The sequence below is a fragment of the Lethenteron reissneri genome, chromosome 61 (genome assembly GCF_015708825.2).
Source record: "Lethenteron reissneri isolate LAM-NWPU_2019-01 chromosome 61, ASM1570882v1, whole genome shotgun sequence".
Lineage (NCBI taxonomy): Eukaryota > Metazoa > Chordata > Hyperoartia > Petromyzontiformes > Petromyzontidae > Lethenteron > Lethenteron reissneri.
Window position 1 is genome coordinate 2,161,802 of NC_083839.1, and position 27,592 is coordinate 2,189,393.

Below are 27,592 nucleotides of genomic sequence, written 5' to 3' on the forward strand. Positions count from 1 at the left end.
TCCAACCACAACCTCCAACCGCAACCACTACCACAACCTCAACCGCAACCACTACCACAACCACTACCGCAACCTCCAACCACAACCTCCAACCGCAACCACTACCACAACCTCAGCCGCAACCACAACCTCCAACCGCAACCACTACCACAACCGCAACCACCACCCCAATCACAACCACTACCACAACCGCAATCACTACCACAATCCGCAACCTGCAACCACTACCACAACCTCCAACCGCAACCACTACCACCACCCCAATCACAACCACTACCACAACCGCAATCACTACCACAACCGCAATCACTACCACAACCGCAACCTGCAACCACTACCACAACCTCCAACCGCAACCACTACTACAACCTACAACCGCAACCACTACCACAACCTCAACCGCTACCACCACCCCAATCACAACCCCAACCACACCCCCAACCACATCCCCAAATACAAACCACAACTACAACCACAACTGCAACCACAACTTCAACCCCAACTACAACCACAACCCCAACCACAAAACCAACCACACCTACAACCACAACTCCAACCACAACTCCAACCCCAGCTACAACCCCAACCACAACTCCAACCACAACCTTAACCACAACCACACCACAACCCCAACCACAACTCTAGCCACATCTCCAACTACAATCCCAGCCACAACCCCAGACACAACCCCAGCCACAGCCACAACCCCAGGCACAACCCCAGACACAACCACAGCCACAACCACAGCCACAACCACAACCACAACCCCAACCACAACCCTAGCCACAACCCCAGCCCCAAACCCAACTCCAACCACAACTAACCCACCCCGATGCACCATGGGGGCCGCTCCTACAAACGCCACACACACACACGCGTGTGTGTGTGTGGCGTTTGGGTGGCTCACGGCAGACCTGGCTGGGACGGTCGATTGCAGTTGCAGATTGTGTACAGTCATCGTCACGAGCGATTCTTCTTATCTCTTGGTACAGCTGACCTAGACGCAGCGCAACAACGACACATTTCACATTCGGGTGGTCGGGCCAGGCAACCGCTGTCAGGGGCAGCGGAGCAACGTGTTGCCGTGATGCCTCCTTCGTATCTGTGGGACCGGGCATTGCGTCGCTGTATGTTGTACGCTCTGGTCTGGATGACCACAGCGATGTATGCATGCGCGCTGATCTTCCTTCGCAACTTACGTAGCCAACCGTGCACTCGGTGTGGGCAGGTAATATAATCGGTCGGGGTGGATATGCGACGGTCGGGATGTGTGCCGACGCTTTACCGAACGGCGTTTGGATCTCCGGTGGTGGTTCGTAGGTGAACGTGCTGAAACTGAAATCTATTTTTATCTTACTAGGTAAGGGCCCACTTGACCCACGTGGTGGCTCTTCTTCCGAAGTGACCTTGCAATCACAAATGATATCCCAACGAGAAGTGGCTTTTTCACGCGTGGAAATTTATAGCAGAAAGCCAGAGATACTCAATCTCCGAACGCGCGTTTCTTAAGAGTCTTGCCCACACGTTTCCGTTTGCCGCGATACAGCGACCCAGAGTTCGCGCAAACGACGGTCGCCCCCTTTCAGTCTTTGTCCCGGGGAGCGGACCGCATCGCATCGTTGCGGTTTCCGCTGGATCCCGCTCGGCACGTCCGCGTCACCGCCCCAGCCGGACCGGACTCGCGTGCTGCCGGCGTCGGTGGGGGGGGGGGGGGGGGCGGTGGTCAGAGCTCAAGCCGAAACAAATTTCTCGCCTCAAGAACGAGCACCGATGCGGTGCTCTTGAGCCAGTGGTGGAAACTCGACGTTCCTATGGCGGGGGCGGTAGGAGGGGGGGGGTCCGCGGCGAGTCTAGCCGAAGGACAACCACCGCTGACTCGCCGACGTGTCGATGCTCGTTGTGTTGACTCCGGAGGGAGAGAGATGATGGTGCCGAGTCTAGCCCCTTTCCACCTCCCCCGACCAGGATTTGAACTCGCAATCTTCGGAATTGCGGAGTTGGTCGTCCTTCGGATGCACTTGCACCCGCCGCAGGAATGTGGAAACTCCAACGGGAGATCGGCGCCGTCCCGCTGTTCGTTTGAGCAGGAAACTACGCCGACGCTTGACGGGCCATCGCAATTGCGACTCGCGCCGATGTTTGAACACGCTTCTGTCCGCGTCCGGAGCGCTGACGCCACCGTCATACCCTTGTGTGTGTGTGCGCGCACGTGTGTCCGTGTGTTGGCAGGTCAGTCGTACGAGTTGAGAATGCTGGATAACAGGAAGATGGGAGAACTCCCAGAGATCAACGGCAAATATGTCAAGGTGTGGGGGGGGGGGGGGGGCGGGCCGCACGAATGTCATTGCCGCGGGGCGGTCCCCTCGGTGACGTTGCTTTGACACTACCCCCAGGTGTCCCCTTGCACAGAGGCAGCCACAGGCGCGCAGCTGCCAACGGCTCACCGGCCGAACGTGGGTCGGCAGCTGCCCGCTCGCGCGCGGCGTTGGCTGGCGCTGTTACCAGCTAAGGCCCCACTGAGCGTTGTAGCTCTTTTTTCAGGAGCGACCTGGCTATCACGAATGATAGCTCAACAAATTGGCTTATCATCATCATCACGTGGAAATTTATAGTCGCAGTGAAAATACTCTGAACGCGTTTTTAGTCGAGAAAAATCCACACGAGCACAGGGAGAGAGAGAGAGACACACAAACTCCCAGCATACAGCAGGCGTAAGGGTCGTGATCGAACCCACGACCTCCTGTAGACCAGGCGAAATAGTTGACATCTCCTAGTCACCGTGATGATGATGAGAGAGAGACACGCAAACTCCAAATATACAGCAGGCATCGGGGTCAGGATCGAACCCACGACTTTCTGTAGACCAGGCGAGGTAGTTGACATCTCTTAGCCACTGTGATGATGATGATGAGAGAGACACGCAAACTCCCAGTATACAGCAGGCATCAGGGTCGGGATCGAACCCACGACCTCCTGTAGACCAGGCGAAGGAGTTAACATCTCCTAGCTACCGTGGTAATGATGATAGAGAGACACCGCAAACTCCCAGCATACAGCAGGCGTCAGGATCGGGATCGAACCCACGACCTCCTGTAGACCAGGCGAGGTAGTTGACATCTCTTAGCCACCGTGATGATGATGATGAGAGACACGCAAACTCCCAGTATACAGCAGCAGGCGTAAAGGTCGAGATCACGTGAATATAATGCGTCGTTAAACCCGCCGCAGACCCGATGCTATTGGTCGCCAAAAGCCTCCCGCGTTAAACTGGTGACGCGCGCGCCATTGCGTCCGCCGTGACCGCTCCTTCGCACCACCGTCAAACCGGCGCCGTCTCGCTCTCTCTCCCGCTGGCGTTGGCAGAGCATCGTGCGCGTCGTGTTTCACGACCGCCGTCTGCAGTACACGGAGCACCAGCAGCTGGAGAGCTGGAAGTGGAATCGTCCAGGAGATCGCATCCTCGATATCGGTGAGCCCGGCCCGATCGCGCTCGTGCCTATTTATGTATTCAGTGGCTTTTCTATTTGTTATACGTGTATCTTTTCACGGGGTTAAGCATGGTCAAAAGCTTCTGGTCTTCCCAAGCATCTCCTACCCTCGCAGCCCGCACGGTGGTGAGCATCTCAACCCCGTTGCGATGACGTACCTGTACGTACGTCATCGGAACGGAACGGGAAGAAAAATAAAATAAATTTTTTTATCGCCACCGAGGCTCCCACAAGGCCATGCGGGGCGGGGGGGGCGTGTGGCACGGTGTTGGCGCCGGCTATCGTAGAGCGGTGGTCGTGTCGCTGCGGTTCTCCGCGGTGAGTAACAATGCCTTCAAAAAGAACGGCGCCGCTACTACGCCTCTCGAAACAAAATGAACGCCTCTGCCCACAGACATGCCAATGTCCGTGGGCATCGTGGACCCGAGGGCCAACCCGACGCTTCTCAACACCGTGGAGTTTCTGTGGGACCCTGCCAAGCGCTCGTCCGTCTTCATCCAGGTGGGAAGAGGCTCCACGCGGCCCTCGCCTTGACACGCGTCGACAGAAGCAACTACGGAGCAGTGGTCGCAAACGGGTTTTGATTCCTTACCCGTACCCGGCCGCACCAGGGTCGCAAACGGGTACCCGTACCCTACCCGATACCCGGCTACCCGTACTCGGCCGGGTATCGGGTAGGGTACGGGAATCGGGTACCCGATTGCGACCTCTGGGATGAAGCCATTTTTGCAGGCGTGGGTGGGTTGATTCTAGCAACTTGAATTGTGAGAAGAGACAAGACGTTGGGAAATGAATGACAAACGGTGACTCACCAGTGACTCACGGCCTACCCGTACCCGGCCGCACCAGGGTCGCAAACGGCTACCCGTACCCGGCCGGGTACGGGTTGTCCGGTATCGTGTAGGGTACGGGTATCGGGTACCCGGTTGCGACCTCTGCTACAGAGGAGAACCTCGGGGGGGTCACCTTCCATTGGGGAGGGCCCGTCATCTGGCGGTGGATAGCCGGGCGGTGGCGGCGGTCGCTACGCGGCTGCCTGCAATCCAGGCGCTGTGGATGCGGTGGTAGCAGCGCGGGCTGGCCGCACGGATGTTGTACAACGGCCCTTCCTGTGGGCGTCGGTGATGTTGCCCGTACCCTGGCTCGCCGCTAGAATGCAGTGCAGCAAGTATGTGGACTCGACCTGCTCCGCCTGTGTGTGATGAAGGGTTTCCCCCTCGCACACGCGTGGGTTTTCTCCGGTTGCCCTGGTTTCATCCCGCATGTACGCGCTCATTAATTGGCCGATAGCGACTTAATATGCAGAGGACCGCAGAGGTTGGACAATTGTTGACGCTGGTTCTGCCCGCCTTCTCGTGCCCCCATCAACCTCCCCCCCCACCGCCCCCTACCGTGAATCGTTAAATTGTAATTATTTAATTTTGTTTGCGTCGTATTTCATCGCTTGTCGCAAACACCCGCGTTGGTGTGTGTGTGTGCCGCCGCAAAGATCCCCCGTGTAGCCTTAACAGACTGTTGGGGCAAGTGCTGTTAGCGAGCACCGCCTATGAAGGCTGGCACTGCACACGAGGGGGTAGGTGGCCAGCACCACACCCGGGAGCGGGTGTGGGACCCTGAGTTCAATTCCCGCTCAAGGCCAACACCGGTGACGATTATCTGAACCGGGTCCAGGGCCTCCCCTAGGTCGACTCAGCCCCCATAGGTGCTGGCCGCTAACAGCACTTGTCCCGACAATTCCGTGAAAGATCTTTGTCGTTTGTGCCCCGCCGCCAAGGTGAACTGCATCAGCACGGAGTTCACGCCCCGGAAGCACGGGGGCGAGAAGGGAGTGCCGTTCCGCGTTCAGATCGACACGTTCAAGCAGAACGACGGCGGGGAGTACACGGAGCACCTGCACTCGGCCAGCTGCCAAGTCAAGGTCTTCAAGGTGCCCGCGGCACGTCGCCACGCGCCCGCGTCGTCGGCGGCGTCCCACGGCAGAGGTCGCAACCGGGTATCCGATACCCGTACCCTACCCGATACCCGGCTACCCGGCCGGGTATGGGTACGGGTACCTGTTTGCGACCCTGGTGCGGCCGGGTATGGGTAAGGAATCAAAACCCGTTTGCGACCTCTGTCCCACGGGCGTTCCGCCGTGCCGTACCAAGGTTGCTGCGCCACGGCGATGCCGCAGTATGCAAGTTGAGGTGAACTTCTTTCGTGCCGTACGTAGCCGACCGTGCCAATCGGAGGTGCGGTGTGTGTACGTGTGTTGAACTTCTTTCGTGCCGTACGTAGCCAACCGTAGCTAATCGGAGGTGCGGTGGGGGGGGGCGTAGGGGCAACAAACCAATGCACTAAAAGCAGTTCTAAAGAAATTGGTTTTCAATCGAGGTGATTGAAAAGTGCATGGCTCCCAGTCGCTTCCTAGTATCGGATGGAAGAGTGGTCCAGACGGCCGCAGAAGCGAACTTAAAAGCGCGCGATGCGGTCGCCGTCTTTGTCCGTGGGTTAGCTAAAGCCACCGCCGCCGCCGCTGCTGCTGCTGCTGCTGCTGCGAGGACGAGCGGAGTTTGCATGACGATGGTTTATGCTCCTTGACAAGATCAGCGAGGTATCGATCTTCCGATTTCAGATTGCCCGTCAAGCGATAAAAATCCCGTGTAGCTGTACTCGTAGCATGGGAGAAGCTGATCCCAGCTTGCTGACAAGGGGTGCCGCGGTGGCTAGGAGATGTTAACAACCTCGCCTGGTATGCAGGAGGTCGTGGGTTCGATCCCGACCCCGACAATGCCCTGTATACTCGGAGTTTGCGTGTCTCTCTCCGTGGTGAGATGTTCACTACCTCGCCTGGTGTGCAGGAGGTCGTGGGTTCAATCCCAACCCTGACGCCTGCTGCTGTATATTTGGAGTTTGCGTGTCTCCCTGTTGTTGCGTGGATTTTTCTCCGAGTCTTCCGGTTTTACCCTCCAAGATTTAGAAATGCCCTCTTAGATTATTTGCCTGCGACTTTAGATTTTCACGTGATAAGCCACATTCTCGGTGAGCTATCATTTGTGACGGCCAAGAGCTATCCAGCTCAGTGGGCCTTAGCTGGTAAAATAAAAAAATACAAATTGTTTTATTTTTTAAAGTCTGGCTCGCCACGAATTCGTATAATTTCACATCAAAATACAATACGCGTCGTCTGTATGTGTACGTCGTTCCAAACTTACATTGTGGCAGTCTCACCACCCCCACCCCTCCCCGCGGTTGGGGGAGGGCGGGGGCAAGGACACCCATTGATCTGTCGAGCTCTGTGTGTTTGGCCGATGGGCCCCCCGCGTCTGACCGCTGTGACCTCTCAGCCGAAAGGTGCGGATAGGAAACAAAAGACGGACCGCGATAAGATGGAGAAACGGACGCCGCTGGAGAAGGAGAAATACCAGCTGTCCTACGACACCACCATCCTCACCGAGGTGAGGCCGGAGACTCCTGTTCCCTCCCTCCCTCGCTCCCTCCCCGTTTTTTTTTACATTTATTCACATGTCTTGACGAGTACAGAAGTTCTATTTAAAGCTTTCGTGACTGCAGGGATTCATCTTCTTGGTTCTTTCGGTAAAGTCACGTAGAAGGGGCGTAATAAAATAATGAAAATAAAACATAATAAAATAATATAATAAAATAATAAAATAATTATTTTTTTGTTTTTATTTTTATTATTTTATTACGCCCCTTCTACGTGACTTTACCGAAAGAACCAAGAAGATACAGAAGTTCTCTTTTAGTCCATGGACCCGATTTCATTGAATTGCTTAGTTCCACTCCAACGCTCGAGTTGCGCCAGCGTCTTTGAAATCGCCGGTAAAAAAGAAAGTGACGACGATCACATGCCGCGAGTTTTAGGAATCGCGCCGCATTTTGACGAGAGCGACGTGGGGCGGCAGTGGAGCGGTGACACTCAATCCTCGTAAAATTTCGATCTAAAGCTTTCGTGACTGCAGGGATTCAGCTTCTTGGTTCTTTCGGTAAAGTCACGTAGAAGGGAAATAATAAAATAATAAAAATAAAACATAATAAAATAATTCTCACGACGTTTCGGCCACAACGCAAGCAGCCGTCCTCAGGTGAGGAACAGGTCTGTCGGAAAGACAGCGTCTGAATGAAACACCACCAGGCTTGGAACGTATATATATCTTAAATATACGCTCCAAGCTTGGTGGTGTTTCATTCAGACGCTATAGCTTAAATATACGCTCCAAGCTTGGTGGTGTTTCATTCAGACGCTATAGCTTAAATATACGCTCCAAGCTTGGTGGTGTTTCATTCAGACGCTGTCTTTCCGACAGACCTGTTCTTCACCTGAGGACGGCTGCTTGCGTTGTGGCCGAAACGTCGTGAGAATTATTTTATTATGTTTTATTTTTATTTTATTATTTCCCTTCTACGTGACTTTACCGAAAGAACCAAGAAGACTCAATCCACGGTTCGATTCCCCACTCTGGCGCTTTGCCTGTGTGGAGTTTGTACGTTCTCTCTTCCCTGCCCGTCCTGCGTGGCTTTCCTCCGGCTTCTCCAAGCTAAAATAAGAAAACAAAACTCCCTATTACAACCTAACCCCCGGTATTGGCCAAAAACAAACATGACAATGCCGGGAAAAAATGACGTGCAAATGATTTCCATGGAGCAGCAGCATCACTCGCTAGGATACGACCTTCTTGAAAAGGAGCCGTGAGACTTTGTGAGGCTTTCTTTGGTAAACAAGCTTGTTAATAGTAGCAATAGTAATCCGCGTGGTACACAATACACGTCATAGGAGCCACATGCACAGTAGTACATCAATAAATGTTGTTGTCCGCCTCTTGCGGGTGCCGAATTACGCTCTGGTCCATGGACTATTTTGACAACATTTTTTTTCCCTGTAGCCTCTGCTCATTAACTATCACAAACATTTTTTAGAACTTGATTTTTGGTATTTAGTTCGTCGTCCTTCCCCCCGCACCTCCGATTGGCACGTTCGACCACGCCCGGTGCCAAAGAAGCACATCGTACACACGCACGCACCACTCCTTGACGATTAAAACCTGCCTTGTACCTGAAACGCACATGTCTTATCTGTAAAAATATATATTATGATTATTATTATTCTTGTGCTTGTTTAAAGCCTCACCGAATTGCATGACTCTCTTTCAGGAGGGGGGGTCCTGCCAGATTTTGTAGAAGGGGGGTGGCACGGGGGGGGGGGGGCGGGGGGCTGGGCGGGTTTGATGTTTGCTGCGTGTAATGCCAAGTGAATAAAAGTAAGCGTGCATTTAAAAAAAAAATTCTTTTCAAATTTGGCGAAATTTTTAGCACCGCGACGCCGGCGGCACACACGGCGATGGGCCTCCTCCGACGTCACGGCAGGGGGAGAGATCTTTTTTTTAAACGTCCACTGCGAGTGAGGCAGGCGGCGGGCAGCGTCTGCGGCTAATCCCCCGATATGAATCCTGGACATGTTGCAAAACTAACCTCGCACTTAATTTCGATTTAAAGCTTTCGTGACTGCAGGGATTCATCTTTTTGGTTCTTTCGGTAAAGTCACGTAGAAGGGAAATAATATAAATAATAAAAATAAAACATAATAAAATAATTCTCGCGACGTTTCGGCCACAACGCAAGCAGCCGTCCTCAGGTGAAGAACAGGTCTGTCGGAAAGACGCTGTCTTTTATTATGTTTTATATTATGTTTTATTTTTCTTATTTTATTATTTCCCTTCTACGTGACTACCGAAAGAACCAATAAGATAACCTCGCGCTGTTATATATTTTCAAGCACTTTTGTTATACGGGACCTGCCAGCGACGTACTGGACCAAAAAATGCGTAGGTTTAATTAATTTGAGCGATAGGGCGTCACCAAAAAACGAATTGTAGTTGCGTATAGACTGAAGCCACGGTGAGTTTCAAGACGGTCGCCTGCAAGTTCTCTCCCATCCCATGTGATCATCCCCCTGCCCCTCGTCACCCCTCCCCCATCACACCTCTTACCCCCACTTCTCCCTCCAAAACCATGCACTCGCATGCTAGGCCTCCTCAGCCAGAACTGGGGAAGTATGGTTGTGGGTGTGACCCCCATCCCCCCCCCCCACCCACCCCTTGCACTCCTCACATTGTAGGGATGTGTTTTTCGATTTTGGTTCCTTCGAAAATCTGGATTGGATCTCACAATTTGGAACGATCAGTAGAATATTCATCTTCTTGGTTCTTTCGGTAAAGTCACGTAGAATGGAAATAATAAAATAATAAAAATTAAACATAATAAAATAATTCTCACGACGTTTCGGCCACAACGCAAGCAGCCGTCCTCAGGTGAATGACACACCCCAGGCAGACCTGTTCTTCACCTGAGGACGGCTGCTTGCGTTGTGGCCGAAACGTCGTGAGAATTATTAAATGTTTTATTTTTATTATTTTATTATTTCCATTCTACGTGACTTTACCGAAAGAACCAAGAAGATGAATCCCTGCAGTCATGAAAGCTTTAAAACGGTAGAATATTGTATTGATTTTTTTTGGGGGGGGTTTGCTATCTGATCAATCCGCAATCCGGATTTGACGTCTGCGCTTTTTCCTGCCATAAACGTGGTGGAGAACCACGTGACGTCGATGCTGTTGACGTGCGGGTATGTAAATATTAAACGAGTAAGTGATTTTATAAATAGTTTATTTTGGGTTGTGTCGTCGCGAAGATGTCGACTACCTCGCCTGGTATACAGGAGGTCGTGGGCTCGATCCCGACCCTGACGTCTGCTGTTAATTTGGGGCTTCCACGTTCTCCCCGTGGTCGCGTGGACTTTTCTCCGGGTCCTCCGCTATTTCCCTGCACAGTTATAAGCACGCGCTCAGAGTATTTGGCTGCTATAAATGTCCACGTGATGATGTAAAGCCGCTTGGTTGGGCTATCATTTGTGGCCGGGTTGCTTCTGAAAAAGAGCCACGCAGCATCGAATTGGCCTTACCTGGGAAAATACAAAATTGTGAACTATGACCCATCCACCACCCAGCGAGACGCGGCCAATCAAATCGAGATGTCACGTGTGCGTGTGCGTACTTCGCCAAACCGTGCTTATCGGAGCTTCGGGGCAAAACGTGCCAATTGATTTGGCTTACCAGTAAAACCGCATGGAGGGAGGAGGAATGTTGAAAAACTGTAAAAAATTTCCTTGGCGCTCCGCGGGAAATCGCACCCCCACCATCTTTCGGTGCTCGCGAGGACTCAGGCTCTCGGTCGAGCACGTTTGCCGACGCACAGTGTTGAAACGCGACATTTCGTTTCTTTTTGCTGGTAAAACCAAATCAATCGGCACGTATTTGCCCACGCGACATGACAACTCGACTCGTTGGGCTCTTGTCCGGGGCGGTTGGAGGGCCATCGTGTAAAAACAGCAACTGTACGCCGTACCTACGTGACGGTCCAACCCGAAAGAAATAGAATTTCGAATCGTAACGTCGGTCGTGGGAAAAACCCCACGTGACAAAAGCGGCAATGGTACCGAAAAGTTTTTTTTTTAAATCCCCAAAAAATGTTTTATCCTGAAACCCATCCCTACGCGGAGGCGTTGTGGAGGCGTTGTCGACGTCCGCAGCGGACGTAGACGTTGCCACGGTAACCAGGGACCGCACCAACGATCGCTCACTGCGTGGCGGCATAACCCAACGTGTGATTTTTTACTTTTTTTGTTAAATCGGGATTGGGGGGGGGGTCCGCGCAGCGACCCTCCGGCACTCTATCACCAACAAAGAGGTGCATCGATGACGTCAGGTTACCTTGCTTGCCTGTGCGGTGGTGTCTGGTGTCTCCAGATGAAACGGGCCAGCACTAATGGTGGAGACGCGCATGAGAATGAGCTGAAAAAATCGACTAAGAGGACTATGCTAGTCGAAGTCGGGGATTATCATGCAAAGAGAGGCAGTTCTGTAAGCCCCCCTCCCCTTCCCCCCCTCCCACCACCCCCCACCGCCCCCCCACCCACCACCCCCCCACCTTCCTATTCATTATACGACACTTGACACTTTATTTGGCTTGTGATCGGAAGCACCTTGGGTCGTTGAAGGGTGTTTCAGGAGCTGTGCCCGTGCGATTTGGCCGCGCTCCGTTGACCGTGTCCGAGCCGACTGTGCCAGGATGGACGACGAGGTTTTAATGACGAGGTTAATGGGGCTCCGTGGTGGCGAGGAGATGTTAACTACCTCGCCTGGTATGCAGGAGGTCGTGGGTTCGATCCCGACCCTTGACGCCTGCTGTAATATTTGAAGTGTGCGTGTCTCTCTCTCTCCCCATGGTCGAGTGGATTTTGTTCCGGATCCTTCCGTTTTTCCCCTCCACATTTTAGAATTGACATCACGCGCTTAAGAGTAATTGGCTGCTCTTAAATTTCTGCACGACCGTCGGCTACGTCTCGGCGAGCTATCGTTTGTGAGAGCCAGGGTCTCTTCTCAAACAGTTGGGGGGACTTACCCGCTGAAATCTAAATGATAGTTTAGACATAAATGCCGTGACTCGCTTGCAGGTCTTTATCTCCCAGAGATAAAGGCACAGTCCCCCACAATTCCCTTTGCCTCACCGTGGAAGGGGGGGGGGGCGGTGACCCTTCTGCCAGCAGTGTCACGAGTGGGCACTTGCAGTGCAGGGCCTTCTCTGCCGTGCCTTTGACGTTGCAAGGTGCGGAACGTTGCTGAAACAAAAATCTACCGGGTTAATATTTTCGGCGCTCGGTTCACGGGAAGGCGTTCTCCGCCGTCAGCGATTTATTTATTTATTGGTCACGCGGCCGATGCGGCAGTTGGATTGTTTGTTTATTCTACACTGGGGGATGCGAGAAAAAAAAAGGCCTGAAAATAATTACCGTGTTCTCTGGATTATAAGGTACTCTGGAAAGTACGACAGCACCGTAAAGTTTGTTTCATTAAAGTTATTCAATTCTGTTCGCACACACACGACACACCTACCGGATTGCATAAGATGCCAACCACGCAACTTTTTTCCTAGAGGACTGCAGAACTTGGGCGATTGCTGGTAGCACCCGACACGCCTTTCCGGCCGCTGCGTTCCTTTTCCCGCGTGATCGTGGTTCCCGCTCCCGCCTCGTGCCGTTCTTTCTTTCTCCGTCTCTCTCGGAGAGCGAGCGAATGCTGTGCAGCGTCACCGCCACACTCTTTGACACACTTATTATTATTAGCATAAAATTTTACTTTTAAAACGTGGGGTTAAAAAAAAAGTGTCCTTATAGTCCGGAGAATATGACGTTTAATGCTGCATGAAGCTGATTTTTTTTTTATCGTGAAAAGCGAAAAAATAATAACGCGACGAGTGCCGCGTATTGGGAGATATTCCTGCAATAGAATCTACAACGGTCGAGAAGCAGTCAGTTTGCGCGAAATAAATCGTTATCGAAGAGCGCCTGTTGATTGTAGCAGCGGCCTCTCGCGAATGTGGCTCACGACCTGAGAGGGCGCCCTTGAGGCCATGCCAAGCGACAGCGTTTAGTCTCCCAAGGCGATTGTGAACCTTGCCCAGCGATTCCGTGTCCCCCGTTCAATTGCACTGCACGAAGGCACAGCTCCAGTTTTGGTCGGAACGCATTTCTTACGCTCGTCGCCGCGTGTTGACGATGTTTTACGTGGGAATGCAAGAAGGCCGGCACTTGATGAATAACGTCAAACCCTTTAATTTTTTGTTATTTAATCGGTGTTTTAAGAACGGCACGCGCGCAGCGATTTGTAATGCGGCATTACAAATCGCATCGGTGGCGCGCGTGCCATCCGAACCCGATCTTTTTGGGCCCCCCCCCTCCTCCTCCTCCCCCCCCTTGCCCACCCACACCGAGCAGCGCGGTGAAGTACGGCCAAACAACCCCCCCTCCCCGCCATGACCACGCCTCACCTCGCCGGCCGTTGTGGTCAAACGACTCCCGCGACCGGCACGGCGTCCATCCGGCAGTCATTTGGCAGAGCGGCTCTGCGCGCAATTCGGTAGAACGTAAAGAACGACGCTTGAAGGACGGTTTTAACGCAACTGGCCAAGGTCCCACATCGGCGCGTGGCCGTGCGACTTTCGCGTCTCGCTTCTGCGAGTTGTTGTTGTTGTTGGTGGACGTCGTCGTTGAACGCCGTTGAACGTTTCGCCGTCTCTCCTCTGTGCGCGTGCCGCTTTGTTTATTTTGTTGTTGTCGGGGCGCTCGACGGGCAGTGCTCGCCGTGGCCAGACACGACGTACCTCGACAACAGCCCCACCACTACCACGACGACCACCACGACGGTGGCCGCCACCAGCAGCTTCCAGCCGGCCACCTCCTCCGCCGCAGCCACCACCTTCGTCGTCAACGACAGGTGTGTGCGTGTGTGTGGTGTGCGCGTGGCACCTGGGTCTGCCCCGTGACCTCCTGCCGGCGGGCGTTCGACACTTCACGTGGCCTCAAGATGCACATGGCCTGGCACAAGCGTCGTGGTGCCGTCACCGCCACTTAGTGGAGAATGCCGGTTGTCGTCATAGAGAAGAACCGGAGGAAACGATCATGATGGACGCTTGTGTTGCGCCCGAAACGTCGTGATCTATTTTATTTTATACCTACGTGACTTTACCGAAAGAACCAAAGACTATTGGGGAACGTGGTTTTGTTCAGTGATGTGTCTGCGAAAGTTCTTGGGCGCAACTCACGTGTAGGGGGTGTGTGGTGCTTGTTGTTGGTCCGCCTGCCTTGCAGTGACTGCTCATCGCCAAACCATCAGAACGACGTGTCCAATAACGCCATCCTCGAGGTACGTTCCAACGTAGGAAACACACCGAAACCCCGCAACGTAAGATCGCGTTTATTCGTTCGTGACTTCACGGAAAATGAGTACAGGGACGCGACTACTTACAAACGAGTTAGGTCCCAGAGGTGTATTCGGAAGTCCAACATTACTCCCGTCGATTTCAAACACGTTGTACACTTCACACGGGAACTGGCTTTAAAAGTTACATAATGTCCTGTAGACGTAGATGCCACTGGTTCTTCACATTCTGCAGACGTAGATGCCACTAGCTCTTCACGTTCTGCAGATGTAGGATGCCACTGGCTCTTCACGTTCTGCAGATGTAGATGCCACTGGTTCTTCACGTTCTGTAGATGTAGATGCCACTGGTTCTTCACGTTCTGCAGATGTAGATGCCACTGGTTCTTCACGTTCTGCAGATGTAGATGCCACTGATTTTTCACGTTCTGTAGATGTAGATGCCACTGGTTCTTCATGTTCTGCAGATGTAGATGCCACTGGTTCTTCACGTTCTGCAGATGTAGATGCCACCGCCGCCATCTATTGCAAGGCGGTTGAACTTACGAATCTCGGTCCGAACAAGCAAACTGAACATCCCGACAGGTTTGTTCGTATCTCTGAAAGTTTGTAAGTCGAATTGTTCGTAAATAGAGGAGTCCCTGTTTATATGTTCACGGAACTTTTACACGAATAGAACAAGCAAGGCTGAACAGAACGTTCCAGACAAACTGTGTAAACTTGACCGCGCAAACACGGAGGCAGGGATGATCGATTCTACAAGTTCAGCTCGTCATTGGCAGAGGAAAACACGAAGGCCTTAGGCCTGGGCGTAGGTTGTTGTCGTCATCCCGCACCTCCGTTCTTAGCGTGGTTGGCTATGTACGGTGCAAAATAAGTTCGACGTTACCTCCAAGCGTACATATACAGGTAGTCCCCGAGTTACGATGGTCCGACTTACGATCTTACGATAGCGATAGCGACACGACAAAAATGCCATCAACAACCTAACATCGTTCAAGTATGCAGACGACAGACAGAATCTTGGTGAGTACAGTACAATATGATACGTTACGATGCGTTCAATGCATGTATACACTACACTATACACTACACTATACACTACACTATACACTACACTACACTATACACTACACTATGATACGTAGCTTTAGCGATTTCATTTTACGGTTACCACGATACGCTACGTTCAATGCATGTGAAAAGTTTTTATAGCAGATAGGATTGTTTCCTGAAAAAAACTTTCTATTAAATTGCAGTTCATATAGAATTTACCTTGTTTTTTTTTACTTTTCATTTTACTGTGCAATACAGTATTGTAATTAATAAATACATACAGTATATAGTTTATACAGCACGCTACTGTAAATTGCTCTGCTTTGCTAAATTATCACCATTCTTTAAGACTCCAGGGTAGGCTAGGCCATCTTCGACTTACGATATTTTCGACTTACGATGGGGTCGTCGTAACACATCTCTATCGTAATTAGAGGACTACCTGTACGAAACGTCGGATCGTTGCGTTGCATTACTGCGCCAGTCAAAGAGTGCAACTGCATCTTCTTGGTTCTTTCGGTAAAGTCACGTAGAAGGGAAATAATAAAACATAATAAAATAATTCTCACGACGTTTCGGCCACAACGCAAGCAGCCCGTCCTCAGGTGAAGAACAGGTCTGTCAGAAAGACAGCGTCTAAATGACGCTGTCTTTCCGCTGTCTTTCCGACAGACCTGTTCTTCACCTGAGGGACGGCTGCTTGCGTTGTGGCCGAAACGCCGTGAGAATTATTTTATAATGCTTTATTTTTATTATTTTATTATTTCCCTTCTTCGTGAATTTTACCGAAAGAACCAAGAAGATGAATCCCTGCAGTCACGAAAGCTTTAAATCGAAAAAGTGCAACTGCAGTTGGGACGAATTTTAATTGTCTCAACGTCGCGCGCCCAAAAGGTGCGTGGCCCGTTTTTTACTTGGCAAGGGAAACACTGCGTGGATTTTTGTTCAAGTTTCAAGTTCAAGTTTAATTCATTAGGTATAGCCCTGTGAGCCATTCGGCTCTTGAATCGGGTGCAACTGCAACAAACAAAAAACAATAACATGAACAAAAAACATCTTAAAGTTACTATGTGACTGAGTGCAAACAGAAAATCCAAGAAAAAATATTTAAGAAAAAGCACCGTACACAAAAATGTGCAAAAATCCCAGTGGGATGCAAGTCAAACAACAACAACCACAAGACAACTTAGATTAAGGCCATCAGTCTAACGCTGTACTACAAGAAACAAACATGGCCAAACCAAGAAACTTATCGAAAATCACCAAAATAAAGCCATGAAAGCAATGAAACAGTGGTCACAGGATCTGTGACCGAATTTTCACAATCAACGAAGTAAACAACATGCACCTACCAAACTCTGCAGCCATAGCTCGATCGTGTGTGCTCGCAGATGATTTGTTCACCGTTGTTATTTGAACTGCTGTCGTGTTTTTGTATTGTTCTGACCCCGTGTGCCCCTGCTTGGACATCTGAACAAGAGCTTGACAGTAGACGCCCTCTTAACGACGGTAATTGGTTCCACGAAACCGATCGTTAAGCGATGTTTGGTCGCTTAAGCGAGTTTAGGAAATGCACGTTAAAGGCTTAGTTCGTTCCAGTTGCATCGAAAGTTACCCCTTTTTACCCCCCCCAAAAAAAACGGACTTTATAATATTTAAGCAATGGATATTGATACATTAAGATACTAACAACATCAACACAATGTTAAAATAAACACGGTTAATCAATGCGTTTAAGTAATATTTACTTGTACCTACAACCGACCGTCGTTAACAGGGGAATCGTTGGTAAGCGAACACATTGGGCTCTTATGGAGGCACTACACTATTATACACTACACTATACACTACACTATACACTACACTATACACTACACTACTATACACTATACACTACACTACTATACACTACACTACTATACACTACACTACTATACACTATTATACACTACACTCTACACAACTATACACTACACTATACACTACACTATACACTAAACTATACACTACACTATACACTATACTATACACTACACTATACACTACACTATACACTAAACTACTATACACTACACTACTATACACTACACTATACACTACACTACTATACACTACACTACTATACACTACACTATACACTACACTACTATACACTACACTATACACTACACTACTATACACTACACTATACACTACTACACTACTATACACTACACTATACACTACACTATACACTACACTACTATACACTACACTACTATACACTACACTACTATACACTACACTACTATACACTACACTATACACTACTATACACTACACATTGGGCTCTGGGGAGGCCTGTCGCTAAGCGATTAGTCGCTAACAGAAGTGCTCATCAGGAGGGGTTCTACTGTGTCGATCATCGGACTCTTCCCGTGTATACACACATTCTGAGTCTGCAACTTGTCTCTGGCAGCAGCAGAAGCTGTCACCCACGGCCACCATCCAAGAGATGCAGCAGTGGCTGCACCAACACCGTTTCTCCAGTTTCAGTCGCCTCTTCTCCAACTTCACAGGTCAGTTTATGGATATACAGAAAGTCCCCGAGTTACGATGGGGTCCGACTTACGATATCTCGATCTTACGACGGCGATAGCGATACGGCAAAATTGTTACATATTTTTAATTTCGCGCGGCAGGCAAACGCAACGGCGTACGAGGTACGATACTGTACGTTCAATGCATGTGTGATACGTAGCTTTCGCGATGTCATTTTAGGATTACCACGATACGATACGTTGTTGTTGCTGCTTCAAAGAGCCCGCCCACTTCAACGTGTGATCAGTGCACGCTCGCGATGGACTGGACTCGTGTAAGAGCGCGCAATAACAAATGTTCTCGCTTGCTGTGCCGGACCGCCGCGCGTGCAGGGGCGGACCTCCTCAAGCTGTCTCGAGATGACCTGGTCCAGATCTGCGGGGCGGCCGATGGCATTAGGCTCTACAACGCCGTCAAGGCCAGGTAACAACTTGTTTCACAACACAGGGACGCCTCCACTTACGAACGAGTTAGGTTCCAGAGGTACTGTTCGTCAGTCGATTTTGTTCGTAAGTCCAACTTTCCTGCTGTCGATTCCAAACACGTTGTATGGCGTGTACACTGAATACGGGGGACAGCTTTAAACGTTGTATAATCATCCTGCAGCTGTAGATGCCACTGGTTCTTCACATTCTGTAGATGTAGATGCCACTGGTTCTTCACATTCTGTAGATGTAGATGCCACTGGTTCTTCACGTTCTGCAGATGAAGATGCCACTGGCTCTTCACGTTCTGCAGATGTAGATGTCACTGGTTCTTCACATTCTGTAGATGTAGATGCCACTGGTTCTTCACGTTCTGTAGATGTAGATGGCAATGGTTCTTTACGTTCTGCAGATGTAGATGCCACTGGTTCTTCACGTTCTGTAGATGTAGATGCCACTGGTTCTTCACGTTCTGCAGATGTAGATGCCACTGGTTCTTCACGTTCTGCAGATGTAGTTGCCACTGGTTCTTCACGTTCTGCAGATGTAGTTGCCACTGGTTCTTCACGTTCTGCAGATGTAGATGCCACTGGTTCTTCACGTTCTGCAGATGTAGATGCCACTGGTTCTTCACGTTCTGCAGATGTAGATGCCACTGGTTCTTCACGTTCTGCAGATGTAGTTGCCACTGGTTCTTCACGTTCTGCAGATGTAGATGCCACCACCGCCATCTATTGCGAGGTGGTTGAACTTACGACTCTCAGTTCGAACAGCTGCAACTTGACATACGGACAGCTTTGTTCGTACCTCTGAAGGCTCTTAAGTCGAAAGTTCCTAAGTAGAGGACACCCTGTAATAATGATGATAAATAATAACGTCAATTAATTGGGCGGAACAATGGGGCAGAGTGGGAATACTCGCGGCGAGAATCTCCTGGGTTCGATTTCCGACTAGCATTGGCCACACATCCCATTGCTGAAACATTTACATGCAAATTGCCCAATCATGTGTGTTTGTGTGTAAGCTCTCAGCACTGGGGAGACAAAGGTGGCTGGGCGTTGTTTCTGGCCACAGTTTCCACCACCGCCACCCCCTCGTGTGCCGTGCCGGTCTTCATCGGTGTTGCTCGCTAACAGCACTTGCCCCAACAGTCTGCCAAGACTACACGGGGGATATTTGTCTGTTGAACTTCTTTCGCACTGTACGTAGCCAATGGCGCTAATCGGAGGTGAGAGGGAAGGACAACAAACCAAACACAAAAAACAACTTTCAAGAAATGAGTGTGTCAATCTAGATGATGATTTAAAAGTTGCACAGCTCCAGTGGCTTCCTAATATCGGAAGGAAGAGCGTTCCAGACGGCCGCAGAAGCGCGTCTGAGAGCGCGCGATGCGGTGACCGCCGTCTTCGTTGATTGCGCTGCCGTTAAAAGCTACACGGGGGGGGGGGGGGCGATCTTGTGTCTCCTGTGCGTGCAGGTCTGTGCGCCCGCGCCTCACCATGTACGTGTGCCAGGAGACGCAGCCTTCCAAGAAGGCCGCAGCGCAGACGCAGCCTTCGCAGGCCGTCACGGAAAACGGAGGCCCCCCGCACAGCGCCATCTACGGTGAGCTGAACCTCACCCGCCCGTGCCGTGGCGTGGCGGGGTCGTCGGGACGGGTGGCGCGTGTGTAGTTACACGAACAAAACGACAACTTCCTTCATCTCGGGCGTGCGCGTTGGGGGACGGGCGTGCGTACGAGACGAGGTGGAGCGACGAGGTCGGATGGTTCGGTTGGGACCGGTCGCGTCGCGGAATCGATGAGGAGTGGCGGTGGCGGTGGCGGCTTTGGGGGAGAGACTTCACTCCCGCGACGCGCGCGGTAAGCGAGTGACTGACGACGACGACAAATAACCCCTGTAACATTGCGTTCCTCGCGGTCGGCGTGTGCGTGGCGTGTGCGTGGCGTGTGCTTGACGTGTGCGCGGCGTGTGCGCTCGCTCGCTCCAGTCTACCACGCGGTGTTCCTGGAGGAGCTGACGGCCGCGGAGCTTCAGGAGAAACTCGCCACCCTCTTCAACATCTCCCCGCGCCTGATCCAGCACATCTACCGGCAGGGCCCCACCGGCATCCACGTGCTCATCAGCGACCAGGTGTGATACTCTCCCCCCTCCCCCCACCACCCCCCGCTAGCCGCCGAGATCTGTGCAGGCGGTGCAACTGACACCTTGGGAACCGCGCGGCCGGAGGAGGGGCTCCGAGCGGGAAAGGCGCCATTTCATTAGTTGCAACGGGCCCTCCGTGCCACCCGCGCTACCGCCACTGACTCGCAACCCACTTTGATGTGTCAACCCGTGGTACGAACGGGCAGAGGAATTCGCCGCAGGGGTGTATCGGTGCATTCTAGATTTGAAGCTTTCGTGACTGCAGGGATTCGTACTCTTAGGTTTTTTCGGTGAAGTCACGTGGGTAAAAAATAAATAATAAAAGATAAATAATAAAAATAATAGAAGAGATAAGACGGAAGCTTGTGTTGCCTCCGAAACGTCGTGATTTATTATTTTATTTCTATTATTTAAATTATTTATCTTTTATTATTTATTTTTACCTACGTGCCTTTACCGAAAAAGCCTAAGAGTATGTATATCGGTTCACCCCGACCCCCCCCGCCCGCCCGCTCGCTCTCCGTATGTCCCGATTTAATGAATTTCCGCGGATTTCATAAAAAAAAATCTCATTATTTATTTGTGCTGTGTTAAATGTAGCTTCCCCCCCCCCACCCCCCCCATGTGAACCTGCTGCTCTGTGGACGCGCGCGCGGTGGTTCACGTCGCGGCTTCCCTCCGCCACGGGCGGGCACGCGCCCTCCGTTGTTAATCGCTCGACGCCCACTTCATTAGACGGCGAATATTGCGAATGTGGTCAAATACGGACCGATCGATTGATCGATCGGCGTTCTCTCGATCGATCGGGGTGGAAGTGGTGGGGTTCACGCTCGCCGCGTACGCGTTTCGTTGAATGACGAGCACCGCCCACGCGTTTGCGCTGGATCCGCAGTCGGTGGGCAGAGGGTGGGGGGGGGAGGAGGGGAATGGGGAGCGGGGGGGGTGGAGGAGGGGGTGCAAGATGAGAGGGGCAGGGACTGAGCAGGGTCCACGTGACCGGCGCTGCCACGCGGAGAGCCACGACCCGGCCAAGAGCGGTTTTGTTGTCGGAACTTCGCTTGTCCCCCTGCCCCCCCCCCTGCCCCCCCCCTGCCACCCCCTGCCCCCTCTCCTTGCCCCCCCCCCCCCCCCCCCACTGGACATCCGGAGAGACCACCACTGAGCCGTCTTCATCCCAAAAATGTCCTCTCAAACAAATCCGCCAATTACATAGGGGACCGCTCGGGTCCTCCCAGCTCCCTCCCTCCCGGAGCCTCTAAGTGCCTCCTCGTTCCTACGAAGGGTGGGGGGGAGGGGAGAGGGGGGGGGCGGGGGGGGAAGGAGGTGTTAGATTGTGGGGGGGGGGCAGTTGCGCAACGCATGAACCTGGCTCAGCGCTGTGGACGCAGGGCCCGTGCGCCAGCCAGCAAAACCCCGTTTCCGGATATAGTTTGGCGACGCGCTTGTCCACTCACCAGAGGTCGCAAACGGGTTTTGATTCCTTACCCGTAGCCGTACCCGGCCGGGTAGGGGTTCCCGTTCCCTACCCGTACCCTACCCGAAATGAGTGACAAACGGTGACTCACCAGTGACTCACGGCCTACCCGTACCCGGCCGCACCAGGGTCGCAAACGGGTACCCGTACCTGGCCGGGTACGGGTAGCCGGGTATCGGGTAGGGTACGGGTATCGGGTACCCGGTTGCGACCTCTGCCACCCACGCAAGCCTCGCCGAGTCTCGTGGTACCGTTTGTTTCGGGAGGGTCCTGCCCCCCAATGTCCCTCGCAGTAGGGGGCCCCCGATGGCTGCTGTGTGGGATTGCCGCTCGATTAACTTGTTGCCGCGTCCTTGCAGATGGTGCAAAATATCCCGGACGAGACGTGCTTTATCCTCGACACTCTGAAAGGTAACCCCTCGCAATCGTCAAAGACAATTACCATCTCTAACTCTCTCTAAATCAGCTCAAGCCTCCACGGCTTGTGCGCGGCCATGGATATTCCTTTTGCCCTCTCATCTCTCCCATTCTCTGCTCTCCTCTCTTCCCTTTCCCCATCACATTTTCTTTTACCCCACGCGCTGCATCCTTGACTCGCCCCCCCCCCTTCCCTTCCGTCCAGTGGTGCGGCCGCCGGTTTCGAACGTTGCCGCTGGTGGCGGGAAATATTCACGCCGTCCATCAATGACGTCACGCACCTGGGGGGGGGGGGTGGTCAGGACGTTTGTGACGATGTGTGACGAGTGGGGGGGGGGTGTTGACAAATGTGACGTCACATCAAAATGCGCAACTTTAAATAAATATTAGACAACACGTTCTACTTAATTAAATTGACTTTTTGATCAATGTTTTCTCCTACAACATCAGAGTGCAGCGCCACATTAATTACGCACTACAATGACAATAGTTTAAAGCGATTTGAAGCATGTTTTATTTTGTTGGGGGTGGGGGGGGGGGCAGAGCTTTGTGACGTCATATTCGAGGGGGGGGGATCTGACTTTTTGTGACGAGGGGTAGGGGGTACAAAAATCGTCCAAAATCGCGTGACGTCATTTATGGACGGCCCCTTACCACTTAATCCTAATTAGGAACGCGTGTGTCAATGTCCTTCTCTTGCAGCGGAGAATACGGAGGGATACCACATCATCTTAAAATGAGTCCGCGACCGCAATCTCGTCCAGGAACAACTTGTGCAAGTCATCTCTCCGTCGTCGTTACTGTAAACTGTTTTTATATTACCTGGTAAGGCCAACTAAGCTGTATATAGCTCCTTTGCAGAAGCGACCCGGCAAACAAACGATCGCTTCAACTGAGTGGTCATCACGTGGAAGCAGATAGCAGCCAAGCACTCTAAACGCGTGATGCGGATTCTAAATGTGGAGGGGGAAAACCCGGGGGACCCGAAGAAAAATCCACGCGACCACGGGGAGAGCGAGAGAGAAGACATTACGTGCTCCGAATATACAGCAGGCGTCAGGGTCGGGATCGAACCCACGACCTCCTGTATACCAGGCGAGGCAGTTAACATCTCTGAGCCACCGTGATGATGATGATGAGAGAGAGACACCGCAAACTACAAGTATACAGCAGGCGTCAGGGTCGGGATTGAACCCACGACCTCCTGTATACCAGGCGAGGTAGTTAACATCTCCTAGCCACCGTGATGATGATGAGAGAGAGACACGCAAACTCCAAGTATACAGCAGGCATCAGGGTCGGGATCGAACCCACGGCCTCCTGTGGACCAGGCGAGGTAGTGAACATCTCTTAGCCACCATGATGATGATGAGAGAGACACGCAAACTCCAAATATACAGCAGCAGGCATCAGAGTCGGGATCGAACCCACGGCCTCCTGTAGACCAGGCGAGGCGGTTAACATCTCCTAGCCACCACTCAAGTGCCGCTGAACACACACACACAGGAGACCTGTGTCGGCGGAAAGCGTTTAGCGATTAGCACCAAGCACCCACCGGATTGTCAACGTGCCGGAAGCGAGCGGAGGGAGGAGATTTTGGGGGGTGTGGGGGGGGGCTGCTTCGTGCCGACGCGTCTGCAGCGAGCTCGGCAACGACTCTCGCCAATCGCGGCCAACCCACTTTGCGTTGGCGTCTCGTGCGTGCTCGCCCTCGCCGGAGTTAACAGCAGCAAAAAGATGAAGGTGCAGCGCCGCCAATTTGCCGGCCCGCGCCACTGCTGCCGGATGAAAGGAGCTCTTAACTGCGGTGAATCCATTCAACGCTTCCGGGTGGACAGAGGCTGCTGGGTGGGAGGGCGGGGAGGGTGTGGGATTTTCTAAACCTTTACCCCCCACGCTGTTTCAACTTTGGAACCGGTGAGCTCCGTCGGAATTTGCTAAAACCGTGAGCCTACGGCGAAGGCATCGTCCGCCCGTGGCTGCGTTGCCAGACTCTGCCTGCTCTCCAGTGGTGAAACCCCCCATCCTGTCGACTTGATTCTTGCTGCCGTTGAACAGTGCCGACAGCGCTTGTGTGCGTGCCATTATTGCATTCGAGAAAGCAAAAAAACAAACGCAAGCCGGGTTTAATAAAAAATAATAAATCCGCACCTCCGATTGGCACGGTTGGCTACGTACGGTAGGCGAAAGGAGTTCAACGTTAATGCACAAACAAGCCGTCTAAAAACAACGTCCGGCAATAACAACGAATTGCCTTAAAACGAGACGGAATATCATCGGTTGACGGAGTCCGGGGGAGTTCGCCGTTCTTCAGAGCGCATCAAGAAGGGGCCGCCGAGATTTTTTTATTTTTTTTGTCAACCCCCCCCTCACTCCCGGGGCAAACCCTGGCGCGGAGCCCCGGAGGTGGATTATGGAGCCGGACTGAAGACCGGCTTGCACTATTTTGGGCTCCGGATGCCCCGCCCGCCCGCGCTCCGTGCCAGGACGCGGCGCGCGCGCCAACAAAGGGAGCGAGTGTGCCCCCCCCGGACGCAAAGCATGGCGAGTGACGCGCGGTGGTAAGACGCGGACCGAACCCTGGATTTTCACCAACGTGGAATGTACAAAATAATTGTAGACCTTACGGAGCAGCGCGTGCGCTACGCTGCTGTGCGCAGTATGCTTCCCGCGGTACGGTGCCGTGTTTGTTATTGCAGCGTAGCCGGGACGGGTTCATGGTGGTCGTATTTTGTGTGCGATCCGCTCCGTGCGTTGTATCTCACCGTGGCGCCCCGGTCTGCGTGTACACACGAACGCATGTTTTCGTTGATGATGCCGGGGATAGTTCAGGACGTGTGGTGCCGCTGGTGTAATACGGCAAACCCGGCCCAGTTATTGCCGTGAGGTTGAAATACAGCTGCCCGTTTGCATCGCGTACTATTATTTACACTGTATTTAACAGTTTATACAGCTCCTGATGCTATTTTCATCAAATCACTCGCCCGTCCTGGAGGACGCAGTTCGTTGGGTCGCGCAGGACTAAGCTGGCTCTGCACCGACGATTGTCCGACTTGTTACATCGCCGTCGTACGACTAACGTCGAAGATTCACGACGAGTTTTATTTTTATTTTCTACGGCCGTCGGGTCATCCGTGCACATATAACGTGCGTTGCAAAGCCCTCCTCCACCCGACGCGCGGCACTCCTGACATTTTTAAAACGGCAGTGAGATCGCTCTCCGATGGTGGCGGTGCTGCTGCTGCTCCTGCTGCTGTTGTTGCTGCTGCTGTTGCTGCTGCTCCTGCTGCTGTTGTTGCTGCTCCTGCTGCTGCTGTTGTTGCTGCTCCTGCTGCTGTTGTTGCTGCTCCTGCTGCTGTTGTTGCTGCTCCTGTTGCTGTTGTTGCTGCTGCTGTTGCTGCTGTTGCTGCTGCTGTTGCTGCTGCTGTTGTTGATGCTGCTATTGCTGCTGCTGTTGCTGCTGCTGCTCCTGCTGCTGCTGTTGCTGCTGCTGCTCCTGCTGCTGCTGCTCCTGCTGCTGTTGTTGCTGCTGCTGTTGTTGCTGCTCCTGTTGTTGCTGCTGCTGTTGCTGCTGCTGCTGTTGCTGCTGCTGTTGCTGCTGCTGCTCCTGCTGCTGCTGTTGTTGCTGCTCCTGCTGCTGCTGTTGTTGCTGCTGCTGTTGCTGCTGCTCCTGCTGTTGCTGCTGCTGTTGCTGCTCCTGCTGTTGCTGCTGCTGCTCCTGCTGTTGCTACTGCTGTTGCTGCTGTTTTTCCTGCTGCTGTTGCTGCTGCTGTTGCTCCTGTTGCTGCTCCTGCTGTTGCTCTTGCTGCTCCTGCTGCTGCTGTTGCTGTTGCTGCTGCTGCTGTGTCAATGAAACTGGCCACGTTGGCGACTCCGCGTTCATCTCGTTGCATCCGCGGTACCCGCGTGGGCTGGAGGAGAGGTCGCGCGACACGTTTTTATTGTCAACCCGACCGACCGCAGCGCGGGGTGGCGGCAGCTGGCGCAAGACGTCACGTGCCACGTTCAACTGATTCTTTTTCAGTTTTTTAGGGGGTACGGATCACCCCCCACCCCCGCGCGCCCCCAGGCGATTTGAACGTCGCCGATGTCCTGCTGGGTCTGTGTAAATAGCTCCGGCCGCGTTGCCCCGTCATCATCGTTCACCCCATGGATGGTTCCGCACTAATTTGTCGCGGATACATCTGTTGTTCTGCTGTGTTGGCCCTGGCTCTGCCTGCTGGTCTATTTACCCCCCCCCCCCCACACACACACAGTGCCGGATGAAGCTAAGTGCGGGGGGCCTGTAGCATATGATGCTATAAAGGGGCCCTAAATTTAAATAACACAAATATTAAAACACGTAAATATTAAAACACGAATGTTAAACTTGCATAGTAAAGTAATTGTATTTTTTCATTTGCTATACAGCCGGATAATACGGCAAATCGCTAACCTTAAACACCCAGTCGTTCATAAAAGTTGAAGGCGGTATAGTACTATAGTAATAGAGCAAGTGCAGAATCACTGATCCGGAATTGATAGATTTCGATTTAAAGCTTTCGTGACTGCAGGGATTCATCTTCTTTGTTCTTTCGGTAAAGTCACGTAGAAGGGAAATAATAAAATAATAAAAATAAAACATTATTTAATTCTTACGACGTTTCGGCCACAACGCAAGCAGCTGTCAGGTGAAGAACAGGTATATTTAAGCTGCCAAGCATGGTGGCGTTCATTCAGACGCTGTCTTTCCGACAGACCTGTTCTTCACCTGAGGACGGCTGCTTGCGTTGTGGCCGAAACGTCGTGAGAATTATTTTATAATGTTTTATTATTTTATTATTTCCCTTCTACGTGACTTTACCGAAAGAACCAAGAAGATGGAATTGATAGCTTGAAAGTGCGGGGCCCGTAGCTACTGATGTAGTGACTTGAGCTCCTAGGAGAATTCGGCACTGACCACACCTTACCGTCACCCCGGCCCCACCAGCCCCTTCAGCCCCTCCAGCCCCTCCAGTCCCACCAGCCTCTCCAGCCCCTCCAGCCCCTCCAGCCCCACCAGCCCCACCAGCCCCACCAGCCCCTCCAGCCCCACCAGCCCCTCCAGCCCCACCAGCCCCTCCAGCCCCAACAACCCCTCCAGCCCCACCAGCCCCACCAGCCCCTCCAGCCCCTCCAGCCCCACCAGCCCCTCCAGCCCCTCCAGCCCCACCAGCCCCTCCAGCCCCTCCAGCCCCAACAACCCCTTCAGCCCCAC

At 52.4% G+C, this 27,592-nt stretch overlaps 2 protein-coding genes across 6 annotated transcripts in view; both read left to right on the plus strand.

The window, feature by feature from the left end:
- LOC133358242 (CLIP-associating protein 1-like) overlaps positions 1-1,001 on the plus strand; it is a 77,295-nt gene extending 76,294 nt beyond the window's left edge. The window contains 1 exon segment of the mRNA XM_061576485.1: positions 993-1,001. Coding sequence (XP_061432469.1) covers positions 993-1,001 — 9 coding nt within the window.
- A 757-nt stretch (positions 1,002-1,758) lies between these two features.
- On the plus strand, positions 1,759-27,540 carry LOC133358185 (transcription factor CP2-like). 5 transcript variants are annotated; one of them, XM_061576392.1, is made up of 15 exons: positions 1,759-2,306; positions 3,364-3,469; positions 3,883-3,989; positions 5,263-5,415; positions 6,815-6,925; positions 11,291-11,404; positions 13,677-13,816; positions 14,191-14,245; positions 16,796-16,825; positions 17,775-17,874; positions 18,229-18,319; positions 19,799-19,926; positions 20,311-20,453; positions 22,299-22,350; positions 23,059-27,540. In XM_061576392.1, exons 1-15 carry the CDS (start codon positions 1,812-1,814, stop codon positions 23,094-23,096), a joined length of 1,863 nt encoding a protein of 620 aa, XP_061432376.1. In that variant the 5' UTR covers positions 1,759-1,811; the 3' UTR covers positions 23,097-27,540. The 5 variants fall into 5 exon arrangements, with proteins under 5 accessions (XP_061432376.1, XP_061432377.1, XP_061432379.1 ...); XM_061576393.1 differs by having other exon boundaries at positions 17,778-17,874; XM_061576395.1 differs by lacking the exon at positions 16,796-16,825 and having other exon boundaries at positions 1,760-2,306; positions 17,778-17,874; positions 23,059-27,539.
- Positions 27,541-27,592: the final 52 nt, after the last annotated feature.

Coding starts and splice junctions, on each gene's coding strand:
- LOC133358185 (XM_061576392.1), top strand. CDS start 1,812: ATGGCGGGGGCGGTAGGAGGGGGGGGGTCCGCGGCGAGTCTAGCCGAA. Junction 3,990..5,262: donor GCTCGTCCGTCTTCATCCAG/GTGGGAAGAGGC, acceptor CCCGCCGCCAAG/GTGAACTGCATCAGCACGGA. Junction 22,351..23,058: donor TATCCTCGACACTCTGAAAG/GTAACCCCTCGC, acceptor CTTCTCTTGCAG/CGGAGAATACGGAGGGATAC.